Source organism: Rhinoraja longicauda, chromosome 7, assembly GCF_053455715.1.
Source record: "Rhinoraja longicauda isolate Sanriku21f chromosome 7, sRhiLon1.1, whole genome shotgun sequence".
In the NCBI taxonomy this organism is placed as follows: Eukaryota; Metazoa; Chordata; class Chondrichthyes; order Rajiformes; family Arhynchobatidae; genus Rhinoraja; species Rhinoraja longicauda.
This window is the reverse complement of record NC_135959.1, coordinates 47776495-47798289: the sequence shown is the minus strand read 5'-3', so window position 1 is coordinate 47798289 and position 21795 is coordinate 47776495. Positions and strand designations below refer to the sequence as shown.

The window sequence follows — 21795 nt, the reverse complement described above, 5'->3', positions numbered from 1 at the left end:
AAGGTTGTAATCTTGACACCATGTTACTAGGATCTATATCTCCTTCCTGCACGCTGTCTCTTAATTGTTTGCCATCTGGCCCACGACAGTGGTGTCATCTGCAAAATTGTAAATGGAGTTAGAGCATATTTTGGCTCCACAGGTCGTAGATGTGTAGGCTGTACAGTAAGGGACTGAGAATGCATCCTTGAACCAATGTTTAGAACTATCTTGGAGGATGTTTTGTCACCTATCCTGAATGATTGTGATCTATGATCAAAGATCAATTTGCAGTCCTAGGTCCAGGGTTTTGGAGATGGGTTTAGTTAGAATGCAGAGATTCATGAGGATGTTGCCAGGATTTGATGGCCTGAGCTATAGAGAGGTTATGTAGGAAGGAACTGCAGATGCTAGGTTACACCGAAGATGGACACAAAATGCTGTGGTAACTGAGCAAGTCAGGCAGCCCACTGAAGAAAAGGACTGGGTGACTTTTCCGGTCAAGGCCCTTCTTCAGACCAAAGAATATTATAGATGTTTATAAAATCATGAGGGGAATACCCAGCAAGAAAGCACGGTGTCTTTCTCCCTGGGTAGGGGAATCAAGAATTACAGGGCATAGGTTTAAGGTGAGAGGGAAAATATTTAATAGAAACCTGAGTGGCAACTTTTTCACACTGAGTGCGGTGAATATATATAATTAGCTTCCAGATGAAGTAGTTGAAGCAGGGACAATAACAACATTTAAAAGACATGTGGACAGGTACATGGATAGGAACGGTTTAGAGGGATATGGGCCAGGTGCAGGCAAAGGGACTAGCTTGGAGGGGCATTTTGGTTGGCATGGATGAGTTGAGCCTATGCCCTATGACTCTATGATTAGAATGTTTTTAAAAATCTGCTAATTTTACTTACTTGCCCGTTTTGGTGGCTTATATATTTTGTATTTATTTTGCAAATACAGTAGCAAATTTCTGGAAGCTAGTACAGTCTAAGAGCAAAGATAGAATATATATTTACTTTAATAATTTCACACATAAGTTCCATTGCAATATTTTGAAGAATAACCATGAAGTAATAGTGAACAAATATTACAAGACACTGATATAACATATACTTAATTAAGGGAGACAATTTCTCCACTTTTTGAAGCCAGACCTTTTGACAAAAGTAAATAGATGACAAATTATACACTTGCGCACTGTAAAGAATTCCTGGTCATTCTTTAGTACCACAGCTATATCAATGTTCAACCAAGAAAATAAGTGTTCTTTTAGGTGATTTCACTATTCGAAAGTAAATTTATACTTGGAACAGCTTTTTGGTGATTCTTCAATTGATTTCTTCTTGGCTAACAGGTGCACTGAGCAATGCACTGCCTTATGCATTGTTGTGCTTTACAAATAGAAGACTGCCGAGACCATTTTCTGAGGGATAGGATTGTCTCTATAAATAAATTCAAAAACGGAACTGAATGCATAATTTTTGAATATTTGTCTCTAAGTGTCCTTATTTAAAGACGTTAGCTTTTTAAGCTTACAATTATTTGTCTTATTTGGCTATTGCAAACTGCATTTGGGAAATACGTTTTGGGTTACAATATACAGAAAATGAAATCTTTAAACGGATTGGTAACTAATGGATTACAATATACAAAGGGAAAGTAGTTTAAGAAAGAGAATGTGCTCAACATAGAGTACATTTCCTTAATCCACTGTTACTTGTCTTTTCGTTACATACTTTAGTTTCAGTTTTAGAGATATTGCATGGAAACAAGCCCTTCAGACCACCAAGCCCATGCCAACCATCGATCAACTGTTCACACTATGTTTTGGAAAGAACTGCAGATGTTGGTTTAAATTGAAGGAATGGAGTCTGAAGAAGGATCTCGACCCAAAACGTCACCCATTCCTTCTCTCCAGGGATGCTGCCTGTCTCGCTGAGTTATTCCTGCATTTTGTGTCTACCAACTGTTCACACTAGTTCTATGTTATCGCACTTTCTCATCCACTCCCTACAAACTAGGGGCAATTTACAGAGGCTGATTAACCTACAAACCTACACATCTTTGGCCTGTGGGAAGAAACCAGAGCGCCCAGAGGAAACCCTGGTGGTCAGAGAGATCGTGCAAACTCTACACAGAGAGCACTCGAGATCAGGATCAAACCTGGGTCTCTGGCGCTGTGAGGCAGTGGCTCCACCAGCTGCACTGCTTCATCGCCCTACCTCAAAAAGAAAATATCCAGTACATTTGTGAGAAAGTTCAATGACTTTTGTGCTTGTATATTCTATATGGCATGCTTGAATTAAAAACAAATTACATCTGTCTAAAGCACATAAATTCATTTGGTCAACAACAGGACACTTGTAGGTATCAGGGGATGATTGATATTTAATTATCTTACATTGTTTCTTGTTTGCCTAATAGTGTGTTCATTGATTCCAAAGGGTGAATCATAATTGAATTATTCCAGCAATTGTTCCATGTTCAATAAACAATACTTAAGAGATTTTGCAAAAGGAAGAATTATATTTATTTGGCTCTGTGCTGTGACTTTAACTTCACCAGTAATGGAGTAATAGAGCAGCAGTTTTGTGTCTATATCTTATGGCTTCTGTATCTCAATGAAAGTAAATGTCTGGTCAATGGTGGCTCAGTGCCCAACATCTACTCATAAAGATTCATAGATTCATACAATATGAAAACAGGCCCTTCGGCAGAACCCATCCATGCCGACCAAGATGCCTACCAAAGCTAATCCCATTTGAGGCTTAGACAGGGTACGCAGTCAGAACCTTTACCTAGGGTGGAAATGTCAAAGACTGGAGGGCAAAGCTTTAAGGTGGCAGGGGCAAACTTTAAAGGAGGTGTGCAGGTAAAGTTTTTTACAGAGGATATTGAGCGCCTGGAATGTTGGGGGTGATGGTGGAGGCAGATTTGAAATTTAAGAGACTTTTAAGGGACTTTTGGACAGGCACAGGGAATGAAGGGATGTGGATTATGTGCAGGTAAATAAGAGTTGGTCTTGGCATCATGTTTGGCATAGACAGTGTGGACTCTTCCTGTGCAATACATTTCCATGTTCTATGTGCCTGTGCCTGTATTTGGCCCACAGCCCTCGAAACCTGTCCTATCCATGAACCTGTCCAAGTGTCTTTTAAGTGCTGCAATTGTATCTACCACTAACACATCCTCTGGCAACTTGTTCCCTATACCCACCACTCTCTGTATGAAAAATTTACTCTTCAGCTCCCTTTTGAATCTTTTGCCCTCTCAGCTTAAGTCTATGCCCTCTAGGTTCAGGTTTAGGCTTAGGTTTCTTATTATTATATACACCAAGGTACAGTGAAAAGCTTTGCTTTCCATGCTATCCAATCAGTAAAGATAATAGTATACATAAATACAAGCAAATCAAATTCAGGTCCAATAGGTAGAGCTAAGGGGAAGATATGGAGTGCAGAATATAGTTTTCAGCATTGTAGCCCTGTAATTTTCAATTCCGCTACCCTGGGAATAAACAGTAACTTTCTACCTTTACCTATGTCCCTCATGATTTTATAAACCTCTGTAAAGTCACACCTCGTCCTCCTGTGCTCCACGGAAAGCAGTCCCAGCTTATTTGTCTCCTCCTATAACTCAAACCCTTCAGCCCCGGCAACATGCCATTGAATGGGGAGATCTAATAGCCCCATTAATGATAAAAGGATGTCGTTATCAAGGATGGCAAATGTCTAGCCACTTATCTGCCAAAGCCTGAATGCTGCCCCGGGCTTGTTTAATTTCTGATTGCTTCATGATCTAAGGAGTCACGAATGGAACTATGGACTATACAATCAGCCATGTTTGATATGGTGGAATGAAGATCATTGATGTAGCAGGTTGTGCCTAAGGCACTGTCCTGAGGAAATCCTGGACTGAAAGGATAAACTATCAACAATCTCAGCCATCTCTCTAAGTGCCAGGCAGGTCTCTGGCTAGTGGAGCAATCACCTTGATTCCCACTGAGGTTTATGAGAGATCCTTAATACCACACTCAGTCTAAGTCTACCTTGATATCGGGGACAGTCAACTCTGGAATTCAGCTCTTTTGCCAATGTTTGAACCAAAACTGAAATGGGGTCCTGGGTAGAGTATCCTGACAGATTCCAAGCTGAGCAGCAGTGATCAGGTCATTCGAGTGTAAGTGCTAATTGATAATATTATCCGTGGCACCTACCTTGATTAGTAAGGGTGTCAAACATTGTAGGGAGAAGGAAAGAGAATGGGGTTGAGAGTGAAAGAAAGATCAGCCATGATTGAATGGCAGCATAGATTCTGACCCAAAATATTGCCTGTCCATTCTTTCCGCAAATGTTTCCTGACCCAATGAGTTCCTCCAGCACTATGTTATTTTTTTATACAGGAAATACTGAATCTAAGTAAAGAGGTACCTTAGTAAACTGCAGAAGAATTGCTACTTGCAATTTCCATCCAGTCCATTAAGTATCTGAAAAAGAATTAATCTTCACTTATCAATGATTCTCTATTTACGAGTGTTATATGAAGTATAATTTATACTCTGACAGATATAAAGTGACTAAGCAGCAAACACTGTTTTTGGGAGCTTATTTTTATATTTATCTCACTGCTTTGAACTAATTGGTTATCCGGCAACCTTTATGACCTCTGCATCCCTTGGATGTTTAACATGTAGAGTGCTTATGTTTAGGACTGAACATTAATGTTCTGATGCTATGGATGAGGGTGGGATGTGAAAGCTTCAAAGAATCCCGCTGCTTTGCTTTGAAACAGGAAATAAGTTTATAAGTTCATAAATTATTGGAGCAGAAATAAGCCATTGGCCCATCGAGTCTACTCTGCCATTCAATCATGGCTGATTTATCTTTCCCACTCAACCCCATTCTCCTACCTTCTCCCCATAACTCCTGAATATAACAGAAAGGAGACATCTGAAACTGCTGGAATCTTGAGCAAAACACCAAATGCTGGAGGAACTCAGTGGATCAGGCAGTATCTGTGAGGGAATGGTGTGATGTTCATATCCCAAGACTGATGAAATGATCATTTTAGTCAAAAATGATTACAGTGCTACTGCTTAAAAATAATGTGCATGCCATGAAGGAACGTGGAGTAAAACCCCAAATTAACCCATACAGACTGTAAAGCATACTGTAATGACAAACCTTACATGTACATTGTGAACCTAACTCTAGCTCCAACAGCTATAACTGTAATTTATTTATTTGAAATTAAATATAATTCATTTACTTTTCAAAATTCAGTGCATTGGTCCATTCAATTAGCTCATCCACTTCCCAGTCTAGGACTGCATTCGGACCATGTTGTTCTAGACTGTTGATTACTCCCTCTGTTGCTCTTTGCACTAAAACAGCTGCATTTGGATCCTGTGTTTGAGCCTGCAGTATGCCCTCTTGGTACCTAGAAGGCAATAAATTGACATGGAAAACAGAAAGCCTTTCGCCAGCTTGCATTGTGACTGCAAGACTTGCAAGATATTTCTCTTAACTTAACAATCCAAATGTGATTGGCCTCTCTGCCTTCTTTAAACAAGGAAAGGCCAAACGGGTGACACCATTTGTCAGGGTTTACTCTGCTTGCATCACTTTAGCAGTAGGAACCTGAATGCTGGTCAGATGTAGACATATTGAGAGCTGTAGGGGTTTTCTGTTGGAAATTGTTATCTGGGGGTGGAGGATGGTTTAGGTTTATTATTGTCACGTGTACCAGGATATAGTGAAATGCTTTTGTTTGCGTGCTGACCGGTCAAATCAGACAATACTATAGATGAATACAATCAAGCTAAACACAAGTACAAAAGGCAGAGCAAAGACAAAAATACCAGAGTGCAATATATAGTTCTCAGCATTGTTGCGAAACAGTCCAAAGAAAAAGTCCAATGTCCATAATGAGGTAGGTTGGAAAAACAGGGCTGTACCCTAGCTAATGGACGGACTATTCAGAAGTCTGATAACAGAGGGGAAGAAACTGTTCCTGAGTCTGGTGGGCACACACTTTTGTATATAAAACAAGCTTCTGTATCTTCTGTAAGATAGACACAAAAAGCTGGAGCAATGCAGTGGGACAGGCAGCATCTCTGGAGAGAAGTAATGGATGATGTTTCAGGTCGAGACCCTTCTCTGTATCTTCTGCCTAATGGGAACGGGGAGAAGAAGGAATGGTGTGGGAAAGCTTGATTATGTTGGCTGCTTTCCCGAGGCAATGTGGAACAATGGCAGGGAGATTGGTCTGTATGATGAACTAGAATACATCTATATCTCTCTGCAATTTTGTGGGGTCTTGACAGAACTATTTCCAAACCAAGTTATGATGCAAGCCAATAGTATTCTTTCTAGGGTGCATCTGTAGAAGTTTGTAGGAGTCATTGGAGACACTCCGAATTTCCTCAGTCTCCTGATGAAGTCGAGGCATTGGTGTGCATTTTTTGCTGTCCTGTCCACGGCAGAGAAGGTTTAAAAACATTCATAACATAATGATACAGTAACGGGAGATATACTGTATAAGGCCAGGGTCGTGAGGGAGCAATATATGGAAATAGCTTGGGAGATAAAACTGCTGAACGATCGATGTGAGACCCCACACCAATTCTCAACAAAACTTAGAGCTGCTTGTATATGAACCTGTCTACATAACTGCTTTTATCCTCTTTGTTTCTGTGGTTCCATTGCATCTTACATCTAATTCCCATTCCAATGTTGCATTTACAAAAAAAGACAGAAAATGCTAGAGTAACTCAATGGCTTAGGTAGCATCGCTGGAGAGCATGGATAGGCATCATTTCAGGTCAGGACCCTTCTTCAGACTAATTGTAAGAAGAGGGGGAGAAAGCTGGAAGAGATGGGGGGCAAGACAAAGTCTGGCAGATAAGGGGGAAAAGACAGTGTGATTGTAGGTTAGTTACCTAAAATTGGATAATTCAACGTTCATACTGTTAGGTTGTAAACTACTCAAGTGGAATATGAGGTGCTGTTCCTCCAGTTTGCATGCGGCCTCACTCTGGCAATGGAGGAGACCCAGTGCAGAAAGGTCAGTATGGGAATGGGAAGTTGGAGTGAAAGTGATTAATAACCTGGAGATCCAGTTGGTCTTGGGTGGGCCATGCTCAAGTGTTTGGCAAAATGGTTGCCTAGGCTGCCCGTAGTTGAAACATCGCCTTTCCATCATCTCCTAAAACACTGGCTGACCCGTTGAGTTACTGCAGTACTTTGTGTCTTATTTGGCTTCTAACTGTTTTCCTTCAAAACATTGCTTTGCTGAAGATTGCTGAAAATTTGATTTGGTGGCTGACAGAAAGCCTTGTTTGAATATTGTTCTTTCGATGCAGGAAAAATTTAGCACTCTTGTATTTTCTGTTACCACGGAGGACTTCATCCAGTCCTGATTGAATTGCAAAAACTTTTCTTTAAACTCACATTTTTTTCATCCATTCAATTTTCCTCTGTTTTTGCTTTTTCATGACATCCTGTCGTCTCTGGGCTATGCAATGATGAAATACTGTTGTCTTTCTGGTCGGCTCAAACTGCAAGTAATCTGTGGTGGTTCCAAGGTACTGACCAAGACACAAACGAAAGCTAATTAACAGATAAAGTTCTCATGTTCCCATATTTAAATTAAAAGTACTAATAATTTATTAAATTGTGGATAACATTCATTTAAAGCTTTTCGATGAGACTTCCCTCAGTGAGTCACAAAATGGATATGACATACACATCATGGACTAGCACAATCACATCTAATTTTGAACAAATGCAGCCTCTTATTCTGAAAAACCCAACCTACATGATTAATGCAATTCAACAAACCCGTGCTTTTTGTTTAACAGATCATGTAAGGGTATGACCCTTGCAGAGCATGTAAGGGTAAGTATCTTTTAAAATATTCTTCTTGTGCTGCCTTGTTCTCCATATATTAGTTTTGCTTAATTCTCCTCCATTTTTATACTTTTGAAGTTGCCTTCATTACTATTAGACTTCACTCCTGGCCAACCTCCAACTTCATAAGCTTAAGATTATCCCAAACTCTGTCAATCATCAGGGCGGCACAATGGCGCAATGGTAGAGTTGCTGCCTTACTGCACCAGAGACCAGGGTTCGATCCTGACTGTGGGTGCTCTCTGTACGGAGTTTGTACATTCTCCCTATGACCCATGGGTCCACACTCCAAAGACGTACAGGTTTGTGCGTGAATTGGCTACGGTAAAATTGTAGACTGTCCCTGGTATGTAGGCTAGTGTTAGTGAATGGGGTGATCGCTGATCGGGGCAGACTCAGGGACCGTTTCCGTGCTGTATCTCTAAAGTAAAAAAAGTAAACATCCTAACTCACAACAAGATGGGTACACCCACCATTCCCACACGCGATGTTCAACAGTGGCTTTATGTAATGATCTATTTTTAAAAATCTCATCCACATATCAAATTACTTCTTGGGTAACTCTCTCTGGAACAGCTTACAACACCACAATCTTGAAATATCAATGATTACCCATTTCTGGTCTCTGAGGCAGCATTGGGTTTAATTGCCCTGCTTTTCACAATAATTAAGGGCCACCAACCTCAAGATTCATTTTATGAACGTATGTGCAACTATAAACATCATATCTCAGGAAAATGTTTAGTGATTTTTTTACCTTGTCTGAAAGACTTCTCCAATCATTATTCTCTTTTCGTTTGTACCATCCACTACGATTATCTTCTTGAGTTTTGACAAGATTATTATGGTTATGAACTTGCCTGGGTACTTTCTGTTTCACTGCAGGATTGGTATAGTCTTTAGGACTGTTTGCACACAAATCCACAATCGGGCGGTGCGTGAATATTTTGTAGTAGATTTTTGGAGGAAATGTTTCCTTTAAATCAGACCAGGAAGAATCAATTTAGATTGAATTACATTAACAAAATGTGCCCACTATTTCTAAACACTGGTACAAATGGATGCCATCAAATTTTATAATGTGGAGAACCCATAACAACAGATAACAGAGCAAATGAGAACATTACAGAATCAAGAATTCTGCATTGTGTTTGTATAAAAGGGTGTGTGTGTGTGTGTGTGTGCGCGTATGCGTGCATGTATCTGTTGCATGTGTGTGGCTCTGAGTGTGTGCATGTGTGTCTGTGTGTTTCTGTGTGCGTATGAGTGTGCCCTTGTGTGTGCGCATGTGTGCGCATGTGTGCGTGTGTGCACACGCACAACAAAGAATTGTGACCAGGGCTGTTTTCTGTTTCAAGACAAATATTGAGAAATATATTCAGAAATTTGTGTCAGAAGCTGAGGTTTTCAGGAAAGAAAAGATGAAATATGTGGTTACCTAGATAAAGAAAATACTGCTTTTTTATATTGGTAGGGGACAAATTTCTGTCTTTGTAGCACTGATGGGAATTTCAATTGCAAATAATATTGAAATATCAGCCAAGTTCCCATTAATTCAAACAAAAGGAAGATCACATAAAAACACAAATTTCTGTGCTTAAAGGCAGATGGAAGTTCCCCACTGAAGTCACCCTGTGTAGAAATCAGTCTTTAATTATTGAGAGAATTTGTTCAAGATTAGCACATTTTCCATTCATGGTTAATCTCTCTCTCGCGAGGACAAAACGCCACCTGGCTTCAAGGCCTCTAAGGATCGTAACACCTTACTGTTGGGGGGTAATGCCTAACATGACAGCAGTGTAATAATAAGGAACTGCAGATGCTCGTTTATACCAAAGAAAGACACAAAGTGCTGGAGTAATTCAGCAGGTCAGGCAACATCTCCGGAGAACATGAATAGGTGATGTTTTGAGTTGGGACCATTCTTCAGACTACTTAAATTAAAATCAGTGCTTGAGTAACATTCTGCAAACCCCATGCTCTCAAAAACTATGTAAAAAAACACTTACCAGTTCATTTCTTTTCAAACACCAAGGTGTGGGTTACAGGTCATATTTTCCCCTAATCTGTACCATTTACATACATTCCTAAGGTAAAAATGTTTTTAATTTGTGTATTTTTGATAAATGCACTGCTTTTCAGGAACATAACCCCTGTGTAAAATGGCTGTATTTATTAGTACAGAATTCTATTTCCATACACAAACACACACACAATGCCTAAAAGGCGACAGCACTGAGTATGCATGGGCAAAAATAGTATTCATTTCAATCACGGCTAACAAAAATGACTTACTCCCCCCAGTCTGAATCGCACATGAACTCCAGCCGCACTGTCCAGTAAATCTGCCTGTGAATGTATAGGAACAATGGATTGAGATTAGACAATGGCAACTTTCCAAATTTCTCATTGATAGATTTTTCTCAACCTTCATCAATTACCTTTCGTCGAAGATAATTTAGAGGTAGAAATGTCCACTGATGATTTGCACAAATTGCATTTCTATTTGCAACCCTTCAGCAACCCAAACAATCCACGCCTATTGAAGATAGACACAAAAAGCTGGAGTAACTCAGTGGGACAGGCAGCATCTCTGGAGAGAAGGAATGAGTGACATTTCGGGTCAAGACCTTTCTTCAAACTGGTTAGGGATAAGGAAAATGAGAGAAATAGACGATGATGTAGAGAGATAAAGAACAATGAATGAAAGATATGCAAAAAAGTAACGATGATAAAGGAAATAGGCCATTGTTAGCTGTTTGTTGGGTGAAAACGATTGAAAACGAATGGTAGAGAGCATACTAACTGGTTGCATCATGACCTGGTTCGGTAACTCCAACAGCCATGAAAGAAAGAGGCTGCAGGAAGTGGTGAACATTGCCTGGTCCATCACAGGTATTCACCTTCCCACCATAGAAAGGATCTCCAGGAAGCGCTGCCTCAAAAAGGCAGCTTTAGCACTTTAGAGATACAACATGGAAACAGGCCCTTTGGCCCACCGAGTCCGCATCGACCAGCGATCACCCCATACACTAGGACTATCCTACACACTAAGGGCTATTTACAATTTACAGAAACTAATTAACTTACAAACTTGTACATCTTGGGAGTGTGACAGAAAACCAGAGCAGCCAGAGAAAACCCATGCAGTTTTAGGGAGAACATACAAATTTCATACAGACAGCACACATAGTCAGGATCAAACCTGGGTCTCTAGTGCAGTAATGCTGCAACTCTACCACTGCACCACTATGCTGCTCAATATCTGAGGCAGCTAATATCAAAGATGCACACCACCCTGGCCACACACTCATCTCAGTACTTCTTTTGGGAAAAAGGTACAGGAGTCTAAGAACCATGTCCTCCAGGTTCAAAATCAGTTTCATCCCATTAACCACTAGGCTCCTGAACCACTCTGCAACCCGAACCACAACCCTACCCTCAGTAATGATCTGCCATGGGCCTTGTTTAGATTGCACCATGTACCTTGGTTTGCACATTGTGATGATGAACTAGAGCAGGGGTGGCCAAACTTGCTTAATGTAAGAGCCACATACGATAAAGTTCAGATGTTTGAGAGCCGCAAGACATGAACAAAAAAGCCGCAAGACATGAACTTATATATTTTTACTAACCATGAACATTAAACTTACGTTTTATTCCAATGGGGTCTCAATTCATACCCAGTAAATAATTATAAAGCTTGAATTTTTTTCTTATTTACCTTTTATATTAACTGTGATGAAAAAAGGAGCTCAGCCAACATATTTCCACGAGCCACATATTAAAGGTCAAAGAGCCGCATGTAGCTCGCGAGCCGCAGTTTGGCCACCCCTGAACTAGAGCAATGATTCATAATATTTAGACAAACAAAACCACAGCAAAACATTTTTATTTTGCAAATATTTGGCATGAACCATTGCGGGGGAAGGTAGGGGATTCAATGATTCACTGATTCACAGATGATTCACTGCTAAAGTAAAGATATATATATATATATCAGTTTTCCATACACTTCACAGCCTGCTGGGCTGAATTTAAAAAGACCTTGGTGAGAAAATCTGAATTTTTTTAGTAATACATCTTTTTCTCTTACCTCAATAGGGTTAATACATTTCATCATGAACTTAGGGTTTCCTTTTCCTCTGAAATTAATCATATTCTTGTAATGCTTATACAGCTGCATGTCCTACAAACAGAAAATCATGATTCATAATTCAATAAATCAAAAATAATGCATGTTTCTCAAAACAAAAAATATCAGATAATAATCTGCAAACATTTAAAAATAGAATGTGTATTTAATTTCACCAAATGCACATAGTGACTGTAGCTCAGCCATTTCAGGAACATGCCTTCTTTATTAACGGAAAATGATATGACCTTTCAGATTCTGCGTGCTTTACATTGGCTTGAAGTGTTCCAGATACTTGGGTCAAAAGATTGTCCTGGATCTCGTCCTGATATTCCGCATCTTCTACTTGGTTAGCTTAAAAAACCAATGGTATGAACTTTGAATTCTCCAATTTTAGGTCATTAACCTCCAAACAGCTCCCCTCCCCCCCCCCCCCCCCCCCACTCTGTTCCCTGTGCCCCACTAGATACTACCCATTTCTCCCTCCCCCCACCCCGTCCCCCCCCCCCCTCTTCCACCTAGATTCCTTTCTCTGGATTCACACTTTATGCCTCTTTTATCCTTGTCTCCTTATCTCACACTTGGTGTCTTTTCATCTCTGGCCTTTGTCCAACCATCTACCAATCAAACACATCCCCTCTTTCACCTGTATCCACCTATCACTTGCCAGCTTTGTCCTGCCCCCAATCTCTCTCCCTTTCTCCCCACCCACTATAATCAATCTGAAAGATCCTGGACCGAAACATTGCTTCCATGTTCTCCAGAGATGCTGCCTGATCCACTGAGTTACTCCAGCACTTTTTGTCTTATTTTTGTAGTTAACATCTGCAGTTCCTTGTGTCTAGATCTGGTCCTGATTGGTCCCAATGCCTGTTGCTGACCATACATCTACTTTCATCAAGCAACCTTTACTGTAATCCTCTGAAAAGGTGCCAGTTTGTCCAGAATGGGATGGTCTCTTCCATTGTGACCTTTGATGAACTTTAGTGTGTTGTGACCTTTGCCTTCTGTCACATTTAGTGCTTATCTGCTGCAAAGCTCAAATAGGGATCTGATTGTGATGACAGCTGTGCCGTTGATCTGGAGAAAGTAAGTGGAACTGACGGAGGAATTGTTCAATGTATGAATGATTTCAGCCAGGTGAAGGAGAGCAGTTGTGGAAGAGGAATGGTTTGGCTGATGTTCAAGTAAGGAGTGAAAGGACCTCAGACCATCATATTATGGGATGGGGAAGGGAATTCTATGGTAAGGATTGACCTATTGGCACCTGGAACTGTTAAAGTGGTGGTAGCCATGAGATGTAAAATGGATATAAATAGAAAGGGGGAAAAGAGTAGGAAGAGTACGGAAGTCAAGGTAGGAAGAAATGTTTCTCAGGTCAGAACAGGCTGAAATAATGGCTTCATCAGGACAATTCTACTTGTGGGTCTTGAGGCAGAAGTTGGCAGTGCATTGCAGTGGGAGTTAGAGGCTGGAGGCTGTGGAGGTTAGATCTCCTGAGGTCAGTGATTGGGAGACAATGACCTGATGTTCGGTGGTGGGGTCAAAATTCAGTGGGAAGTATAAGGAGAAGCCTTAGTGCTAACATTGGGCTTCTTAAATGTAGGGCTATTTCACCAAACCACACAGCTCTGCCCTTCCCACGTGTTTTATTGATATCAGGGTTGGTCTTTAGTTAGTGTTTGCTGCAAGCCCAGAGTTGGGTGGGGAAGAAATATTTAGACCAAATAAGTGCATGATAGGAAGTGGCCAGTCACATTTTATCATTGTTTCATGAGTTGTTCTGAAAATGATCGCAATAGAAAATAAACAATAGACAATAGGTGCAGGAGGAGGCCATTTGGCCCTTCGAGCCAGCACCACCATTCACTGTGATCATGGCTGATCATCCACAATCAGTATCCTGTTCCTGCCTTCTCCCCTTATCCCTTGACTCTACTATCTTTAAGAGCTCTATCAAACTCTCTCTTGAAAGCATCCAGAGAATCGGCCTCCTCTGCCTTCTGAGGCAAAGAATTCCACAGATTCACAACTCTCTGGTTGAAAAAGATTTTCCTCATCTCCGTTCTAAATGGCCTACCGCTTATTCTTAAACTGTGGCCCTTGGTTCTGCACTCCCCCAACATCGGAAACATATTTCCTGCCTCTAGCGTGTCCAATCCCTTAATAATCTTATATGTTTCAATAAGATCCCCTCTCATCCTTCTAAATTCCAGTGAATACAAGCCCAGTCGCTCCATTCTTTCAACATATGACAGTCCCGCCATCACAGGAAATAACCTTGTGAACCTACACTGCACTCCCTCAATAGCAAGAATGTCCTTCCTCAAATTTGGAGACCAAAACTGCGCACAGAACTGCTCAAGACCCCTCACTCGACAGTGACCCAAAATGTTGACTGTCCATTTCTCTCCACAGATGCTGCCTGGCCCGCTGAGTTCCTCCTCCAGCTTCTCCTTTTCTTGGCTTCAGGTTCCAGCACCTACAGTCTCTTGTGCCTCTATGGCATAATATTGATTTGCACATGGACACAAAATTCAAAAATATTCCTATTTACCATATCATCCCTGCAGTGCATTTTGTCAATTTTAGTATAAGATAAAACTCACGATATGCCTTCTCCATGCTCTTTGTATTATTCTTGCTGAATTTTCTAATTTCAAAGTTGCTTGTTGCTTCACAGTTGCAGCCATCTCACGTACATATATCTCGGTTGCAAATATTTCACTGGCAGCACTACTGCCTGCAGGACTCTCTTCTTCCTCATAATTTCCACCAAATATGAATGCATCATTGCTTAAAAAATATTAATAAATTAACATTAGTCCATGAGTGAGTAAACAGCAGCTCAATTTGCACAAGGCAATTTTGAGATGCCTTCCTGAACTCTGAGTAATGTACAATTTTTGTTTGATTTTCTTTCTTGTTGCCCTGGTCAGAATTTGTAAAAGCAGATTTCAAATGGTGTACTGAATAAAGTATATCATATCTAAATCTTTACCCACTGATTGAGTTAGTTCACAAATATGCATACATAAACATTTTCTTTGCTCCTCCCATTTGTCCAGTTAGTATCATTGGATAATTGCATTAAAAATGTTAAGGGCAATTTTTTAAAAAATCTTTAAAATGGCATTTCAAGTCTACCTTGGGCAGAGAGCTTTTACAAAAATAACTGTTTATATCAAACACTGTGAATTCCAGAGAGTCATTAAAGAGGTGAAACAAGATTAACAAATTTCATACATCCATAATTTAAACCAAAAAAAATTCTAAATGGTGTTTCTGTTTGTTCAAGTCAGCAACACAATCCATTAATGTAAAATATTCAATTTATGAGATTAAGCAGCATTTATGTATTAATAGGTTCAATATCTTGAAAAAATTAATACTAAGCCATGGGAAGGGATACTGAGGAAAGATATCCAAACACTTGGATATCAACAGGCAACATTATTAGCCTATGTTAAGTTTAGTAATATCAGGTGGTCTTGTAACTAACTGCAATTATACATGTATTTGGAATATTAATGGATGCAATGAACTCAATTATCATCAATTCCTGCTTTGGTTGTTTCTTAAAGCTCTCCATTCTTGTGCCTCTGTTTTTACCCTGTGTTACAGTCAGACTCCCTCCCTGATTTCCTATATAGATGCCTACTTTAGAATTGTTAATATTGTATACTGTTACATAATCTCTTTAGAACATGGAACATTAATGTTTGATTCAGTGTGTGTGACTTTGTCAGGCCTTGAAAGAGAGGAATCATCAAAAAGAGGAGATGTACCTTATTGCTATTTGCAAGATATGTGGTAATCTTGAACACATCACCTTCCCTTGATTACAATATACTGGTTAAGCATCCTTTCATAAATGAGGAGTCAAAGCATGTTAGTCATACAGCATGGAAACAGGCCCTTCAGCCTATTGACTCAACACTACCAATCAACTACCATTCACACTAATCCTACAATCATCCTATTTTCTACTCTTCCCATATTCCCATCAACTCTTCCCAGATTCTAAAATGTACACACATGGGCCCATTTACAGAGGCCAATTGACCTACCAATCTGCGCGTCTTTATGATGTGGGTGGAAACCAGAGCACTCGGACAAAACCCAAGCAATCACTAGTTAATGAATTAAATAATAATTTGAAGTTTTCCATTTTACAACACCTGGTTATTACTGATCATTGCAGTTTTACTGAGATAAAGTTAGCATGTATTATGTATTTGAATTACATCCTACTGTTCTGCGGCAATGAGTTATCAATTTTAAGTGCAGCTGGGATCAAAGGGAGAAATCAACTGAGACACCAGGCATCAGGGTAGCAGAGTATTGCATCTAACAGAGTTCCTATCTCATAGTTGCAGGGATTGAATGACTTGTTTCCGTGCCCTGGCACTCCACGATTAACATGCATAAAAGCCTGCTGAAACAAGAAAAACCAGACGATGGCTGCATTTTAATTTTACTAATTTCCACTGAGTAGGGTATCTTCAGCTGTGAGCGCCAGGTGGAAATATTTTGTTTTGTTTAGTAGTGTAGGAAAGTAGGGTTAGTTCCAGCAGAAAACCAAGAAATACTTTGTTTCAAAGTGAGATAAGAACTACATAAATTATAGCTGTGTAAATCTGAGTAGCTCAGTTCTGGTAAGAATAAGTGCAAGTACAGATATTAGAATTAGAACGATAAACAGAAAATGCTGGAAATACTCAGTGGGTGCATGATAAATAAGTGGGTGAAATGCCCAGTGGGTGCATCTATGAATAAAGAATTGTGTTCATAGTTCAGTTCATCTGTTCGGACTAGAATTGGAAATGTAAAATCTATTAGTGCCATTTGTACACAATGTTTTTGTTTCTCTTTGTTTGGAATATGTATAAATAAAAGGTAGGTATTTCAACCATTGCCTCGCTCTAAGGTAAAATACTACAAACACAAATAAAAACTTCAGTTGCTTAAAATTGTTATTTGGCTTAATCTTAACCATTGATCAATGCATTAAGAAAAAGGGTTTAGATTTTGAATTATTGATTCTTCATGTATTGCATGGGCAGGTATAAACAAAACATATGAATAGGGACAGGAAATGATAAGCAGATTTATACTTATCCTGCCATTAAGCAATTTCTACACACCTTCAGGTTAATTTTGCACCCCACCCTAACTCCACCATTCTGTACACAATGTTACCTAACTTTCTGGGTTGGGCAAACAATCAAAGGAAAAAAAGACATAACAGCAATTAAAGGAAAATATAGGGAAATTCCACTCCAATGTCTGGTTAAGCAAGTTCTGAACGGCACAATGACTCATCATTCACCAATTTATCAAATGTATTTTCTGGGACATTTCCTAATTATTTCCTATTAGCCACTTATTCCAGGTGTACCGATAGACTCTATAAGTTATAAATGTGGGCTCTGGGCTTTCCTAAACTATCTAGCAGAGCACCAAATGTGATTGTTTTTTCATTCGATTGAAAACCTGAATTCCACTTGCTCACAATTCTATTCTTTGCCAGAACTAATAAAAGCTCTCTAGTTTTCCCTGGTAACATAAGAACCTTTAACTGGGCATTAATTGGGATAGCCTTCCCTGAACTTATCATAGATTGCTCTATCTCCCCTCAGGTGACCAGACATAACTAGATGTTATTTTCTAGATCTGACATTAACCCTCTACAAAGAAAGTATACTATTTACTCCAATTATAAATTTATTTTAAATATATAATTTTCTTGACAATAAATTTTTATACTCTATCTTATTTCTGCGATAGCTTCACTGTGCCTGCTCATGAATCATAACTCATACACCCTTTTGCCTTCAACAGCCTCGAACATACACTCCGCCAGTCATGGACACACAGTTGCTGTTGTCTGCACTCAAAGGCACCACACATTTATCGGGATTAAAATGAATCTGCCAGATTTTGTCCAGGGTTCCATGCTTGATTCAGTATTTGATTCATTTTTAAAATTTTTATTTGGAAGGTCAGGTATAAAAACTTTCAGAGTATCCACAACTGGGTTATGAATGATCTGTTAAGATAATAGAGCCACTATAAAATGCCTAAAATGTTTAAATTGTTTCTTACCAGCCATTGATAACTTGTGCGACCCCTTCACTCATGTCTTGTTTACTTCAAGGATGACTTCATTACATTAGTAATTATTATTAAAATGCCATCATTTTGGATATCTAATGAATATAAGATATTTAAATAACCAATAACACAATCACAATTTTAAAAAACATTATGACATTTGGGGGAAATACCTGGTGTTAATTTGCAATGAAACATTTATTGAATGGATATTAGTTGCTGATGATATTGTCAATAAATTTTATATAAATCCAAATTATTTGTGACATTGTTCCATATTATCAAAGGGACATTCAACCAAATATAATTACTGCTGATAGAATCATAATCATACAGCATGGAAACCACTGCTTCACCCCAACATGTCCATGCCGACCTAGATGCCCATCTAAGTGAGTCGTTTGGCACAATTCCCTCAAAACAATTCCTGTCCATGTACCTATTCAAATATCTTTTCATCCAAATGTATTTTAATGTTTGGTAACCATTTTACAATATAAGTGATATTAATGGAAAATAATTTATTTGAATAGAATTTTTAGAATGCCTTTATTGTCATTGTACGAGCAGTACAACAAAATTAAAAGTGTTACATCTGAAACAGTGTGACAGTGCAAATCTTTCAAAAACAATCGCACAAACATAAGAACCAATACAATAAGTACCAACATCAATAAAAAGCAATAAAAACTAATAAATAATAAATGAGTTTTGCACCTAAGATGCTGTATATTAAAAAAAAGTGCAAAGAAAGTGAAAGTTACATCAAGTCAAGTATTTCCATTCACAGTTCTTATGGCCCAGGGAAAGAAACTGTTTTTAAGTCGGTTTGTTCTGGTCCTTAGGCTCCTGTAGCGCCTCCCAGAGGGCAGGAGAGCAAACAGTTCATATCCTGGGTGTGTGCTGTCCTTAATTATATTCCTGGCCCTGTCTGGACAACGCTAGCTGGATTTGTCCTCCAGAGAAGGCAGTGGACAGCCGATAATTTTCTCTGCTGTCTTAATAGCCTTCTGGAGGGCCTTCAGGTCTGCAGCTGAGCAGCCAGCATACCACACTATGGTGCAGTATGCCAGTACGCTCTCAATGGTGGAGCGGTAGAACGTCACCGGCAGATTCTCCTTCAGTTTGTTTTTTCGGAGCAGTCTTAAAAAGTGCAGTCTCTGCTGTGACTTTTTAACTACCGCTGCAGTCCAGGAGAGGTCCTGGGAGATGATGGTCCCCAGGAACTTGAAGGTGGAGACCCTCTCCATTTCCTCCCCATTTATAAGAAGTGGGGTAAAGTTCTGTGTCTCCTAAAGTCCAGTACCATTTCTTTTGTCTTACTGGTATTCAGTGCTAGGTTGTTTGCGTTGCACCATTTGGACAGAGCACAGACCTCGTCTCTGTATGCAGACTCCTCTTCTCCAGTGATCAGACCGACCACAGTTGTGTCGTCTGTAAATTTGATGATTGAATTGGAGGAGTGGATAGGAGTGCAGTCGTGTGTATACAGAGCATAGAGGATTAGGACTACTGTAGAGGGACCTGTTCAGAGTCTCAGCTTTCATCACCCCTTCTGTAGTTAAGCATTCATTTTTCATTATAATGCCAATGTCATCTTAATTGACATTAATAAACACTGCAATATAGCAAATTCACAATTTGCTCAAGCTATCAACTGACTGGTAACAATATAGTCATTTGATTCTATGCAGTGTATTTTGATGTTTCAACATATATCATGGGACAAAATTTAATGGAAGTTATGGTTAAAATCAGTTGTTAACTTAATTAGAACTTTTGATACACCAAGATATCTGTGGTCCCCTTTTTCTACTGATGGAAGGGAACTGGTTTGTCCTGTCGAAGGAGAAGTAAAAGATGCTTGGGGTGGAGATTGGTATGATTGTTCATTCATGGTGAAAATTATTTAGATTGGACCAGGAAACTGAAAACGATTGGAGGGCATCAGAGATGTTATGCAAAATGGAAGGCACAGAGTTTATTTTTCAAAAATAAATACATATTTTTTGTACTGTCCCGAGAGAGGAAATGTAATGCAGGAAAGGTGACAAAAAAAATTGTGCCAGCAACAATGTAATAACAACTGAATTGTCCATATAAATTATGCTCATTGACATATAATTAACATCCACAGAATAATGTTCTCTCATTTTCAAGACAGCTTTAATATCCTCTCAAAAAGATGGCTCCTCCAGCAATGTAGTAAGCATTCAACATATTGTCAACTAGTTAGTTGTTTATTATGACGTATACTAAGGTACAGTGAAAAGCTAACCAGTCAGCGGAAAGACTCTAGGGTTTAGAGTTTACGGTGGATTAGGATTTGATACCACAACCTTTGGAAACACAGACTCTTCTTCAGTCTGAAGAGATGCTTTCTGACTTGCTGAGTTACTCCAGCTTTTTGTGTCCATCTTTGGTTTAAACCAGCATCAGCAATTCTTTCCTACACGGGTAATAGGTAGATGCAGGTGAGAGTGGGAGAGGGGGTTGTCAGGCAAATGGTTGGAACAAAGACCAGTGATAAGAGCAGAAGATGTAAGACAGGATTGAATGGTCTCTTTATTATCACATGTACCAAGGTACCATGAAGTAGCTTTTTTGCCTGCAGACCAGCAAGACTATCATCATACATATAAGCACAATACCTCGGTTAGTACACAATGCACCATTTTCGCATTCTGTCACTTTACATTCCCAGCTGCTGCTGGCCACAAAGGCCCACTCATTGCAGCCGTCACTTCCATTCCGGTCGTCCCTGACCGTCGTCCCTCTCCTTCTTGCTGCATTTAATGTCTCTGTTACCGTCCTGCACTCGCTGCCTTTTTCTGCAGCGGGAAATGTCGGGTACAGTTTCTATCATTACAAAACTAGAGGGAGGAAAAGTAGCAGGAGGGAGATGGGGGGAGAGATAGGTTGGAGTCCAGGTGGGGCACAGGGGAGGGGAGGGGAGGGGAGGGGAGGGGGGGGGGAAGGGAGGGGCGAGGAGATTAAAGGGGGGAGCTTGACCTACAATTGGATACATTGCTACAGACTGCTGTGGAGGTCGTCAATGGCTATTTCTATGATGGAGATTGATAGATTGTTGATTAGTAAGGATATCAGGGGTTATGGGGAGAAGGCAGGAGAATGGGGTTGAGAGGGAAAGATAGACCAGCCATGATTGAATGGCAGAGTAAGTAGACTTGATGGGCCGAATGGCCTAATTCTGCTCCTAGAACTTATGAACGTATGAACATGGCATGCTAAAGCAAAATGAAACAAAGTGCATATTTAATGCTGTACCTGTGTTATTTGTAGCAGGATAACTTCAGCACATTGCTGGGGCGAGTGTATTTGCAGCGCTGCCGAGGAGCGTCCCGTCGCTATGGTAACTCCCGGCCACGCCGTCACTGACGGCTCTAGCGGGGGAGGGGGGGCAGGAGGGGAGGGGGATGTCAACGAGGCGGCGCTCTGGGCAAGTCATATATTATTAGTCTTCCCTGTAAAGCAACATCTACAGTTCCTTCCTACACAAATTGCCCCCCTCCCTGCAATGTCCTCTGTTACTCAGCCTTGCACTCTTTCCAAAGTGCCTTAAAAAAGTGGAATGATTGCCAAAAATATTAGGATTTATTATTAATAATTTCCAAAATTTCCCTAGATTCGTG

At 39.9% G+C, this 21795-nt stretch overlaps 1 protein-coding gene across 1 annotated transcript; it reads right to left on the bottom strand.

Moving 5' to 3' along the window:
- Nucleotides 1-1053: 1053 nt before the first annotated feature.
- On the bottom strand, nt 1054-21484 carry c7h11orf65 (chromosome 7 C11orf65 homolog). Its single transcript, XM_078403092.1, has 10 exons — nt 21431-21484; nt 18134-18237; nt 14635-14821; nt 11987-12079; nt 10186-10239; nt 8648-8866; nt 7432-7568; nt 5249-5419; nt 4411-4466; nt 1054-1425 (listed from the first exon to the last, which is right to left on the bottom strand). Exons 2-9 carry the CDS (start codon nt 18166-18168, stop codon nt 4412-4414), a joined length of 951 nt encoding a protein of 316 aa, XP_078259218.1. The 5' UTR covers nt 18169-18237; nt 21431-21484; the 3' UTR covers nt 1054-1425; nt 4411.
- Nucleotides 21485-21795: the final 311 nt, after the last annotated feature.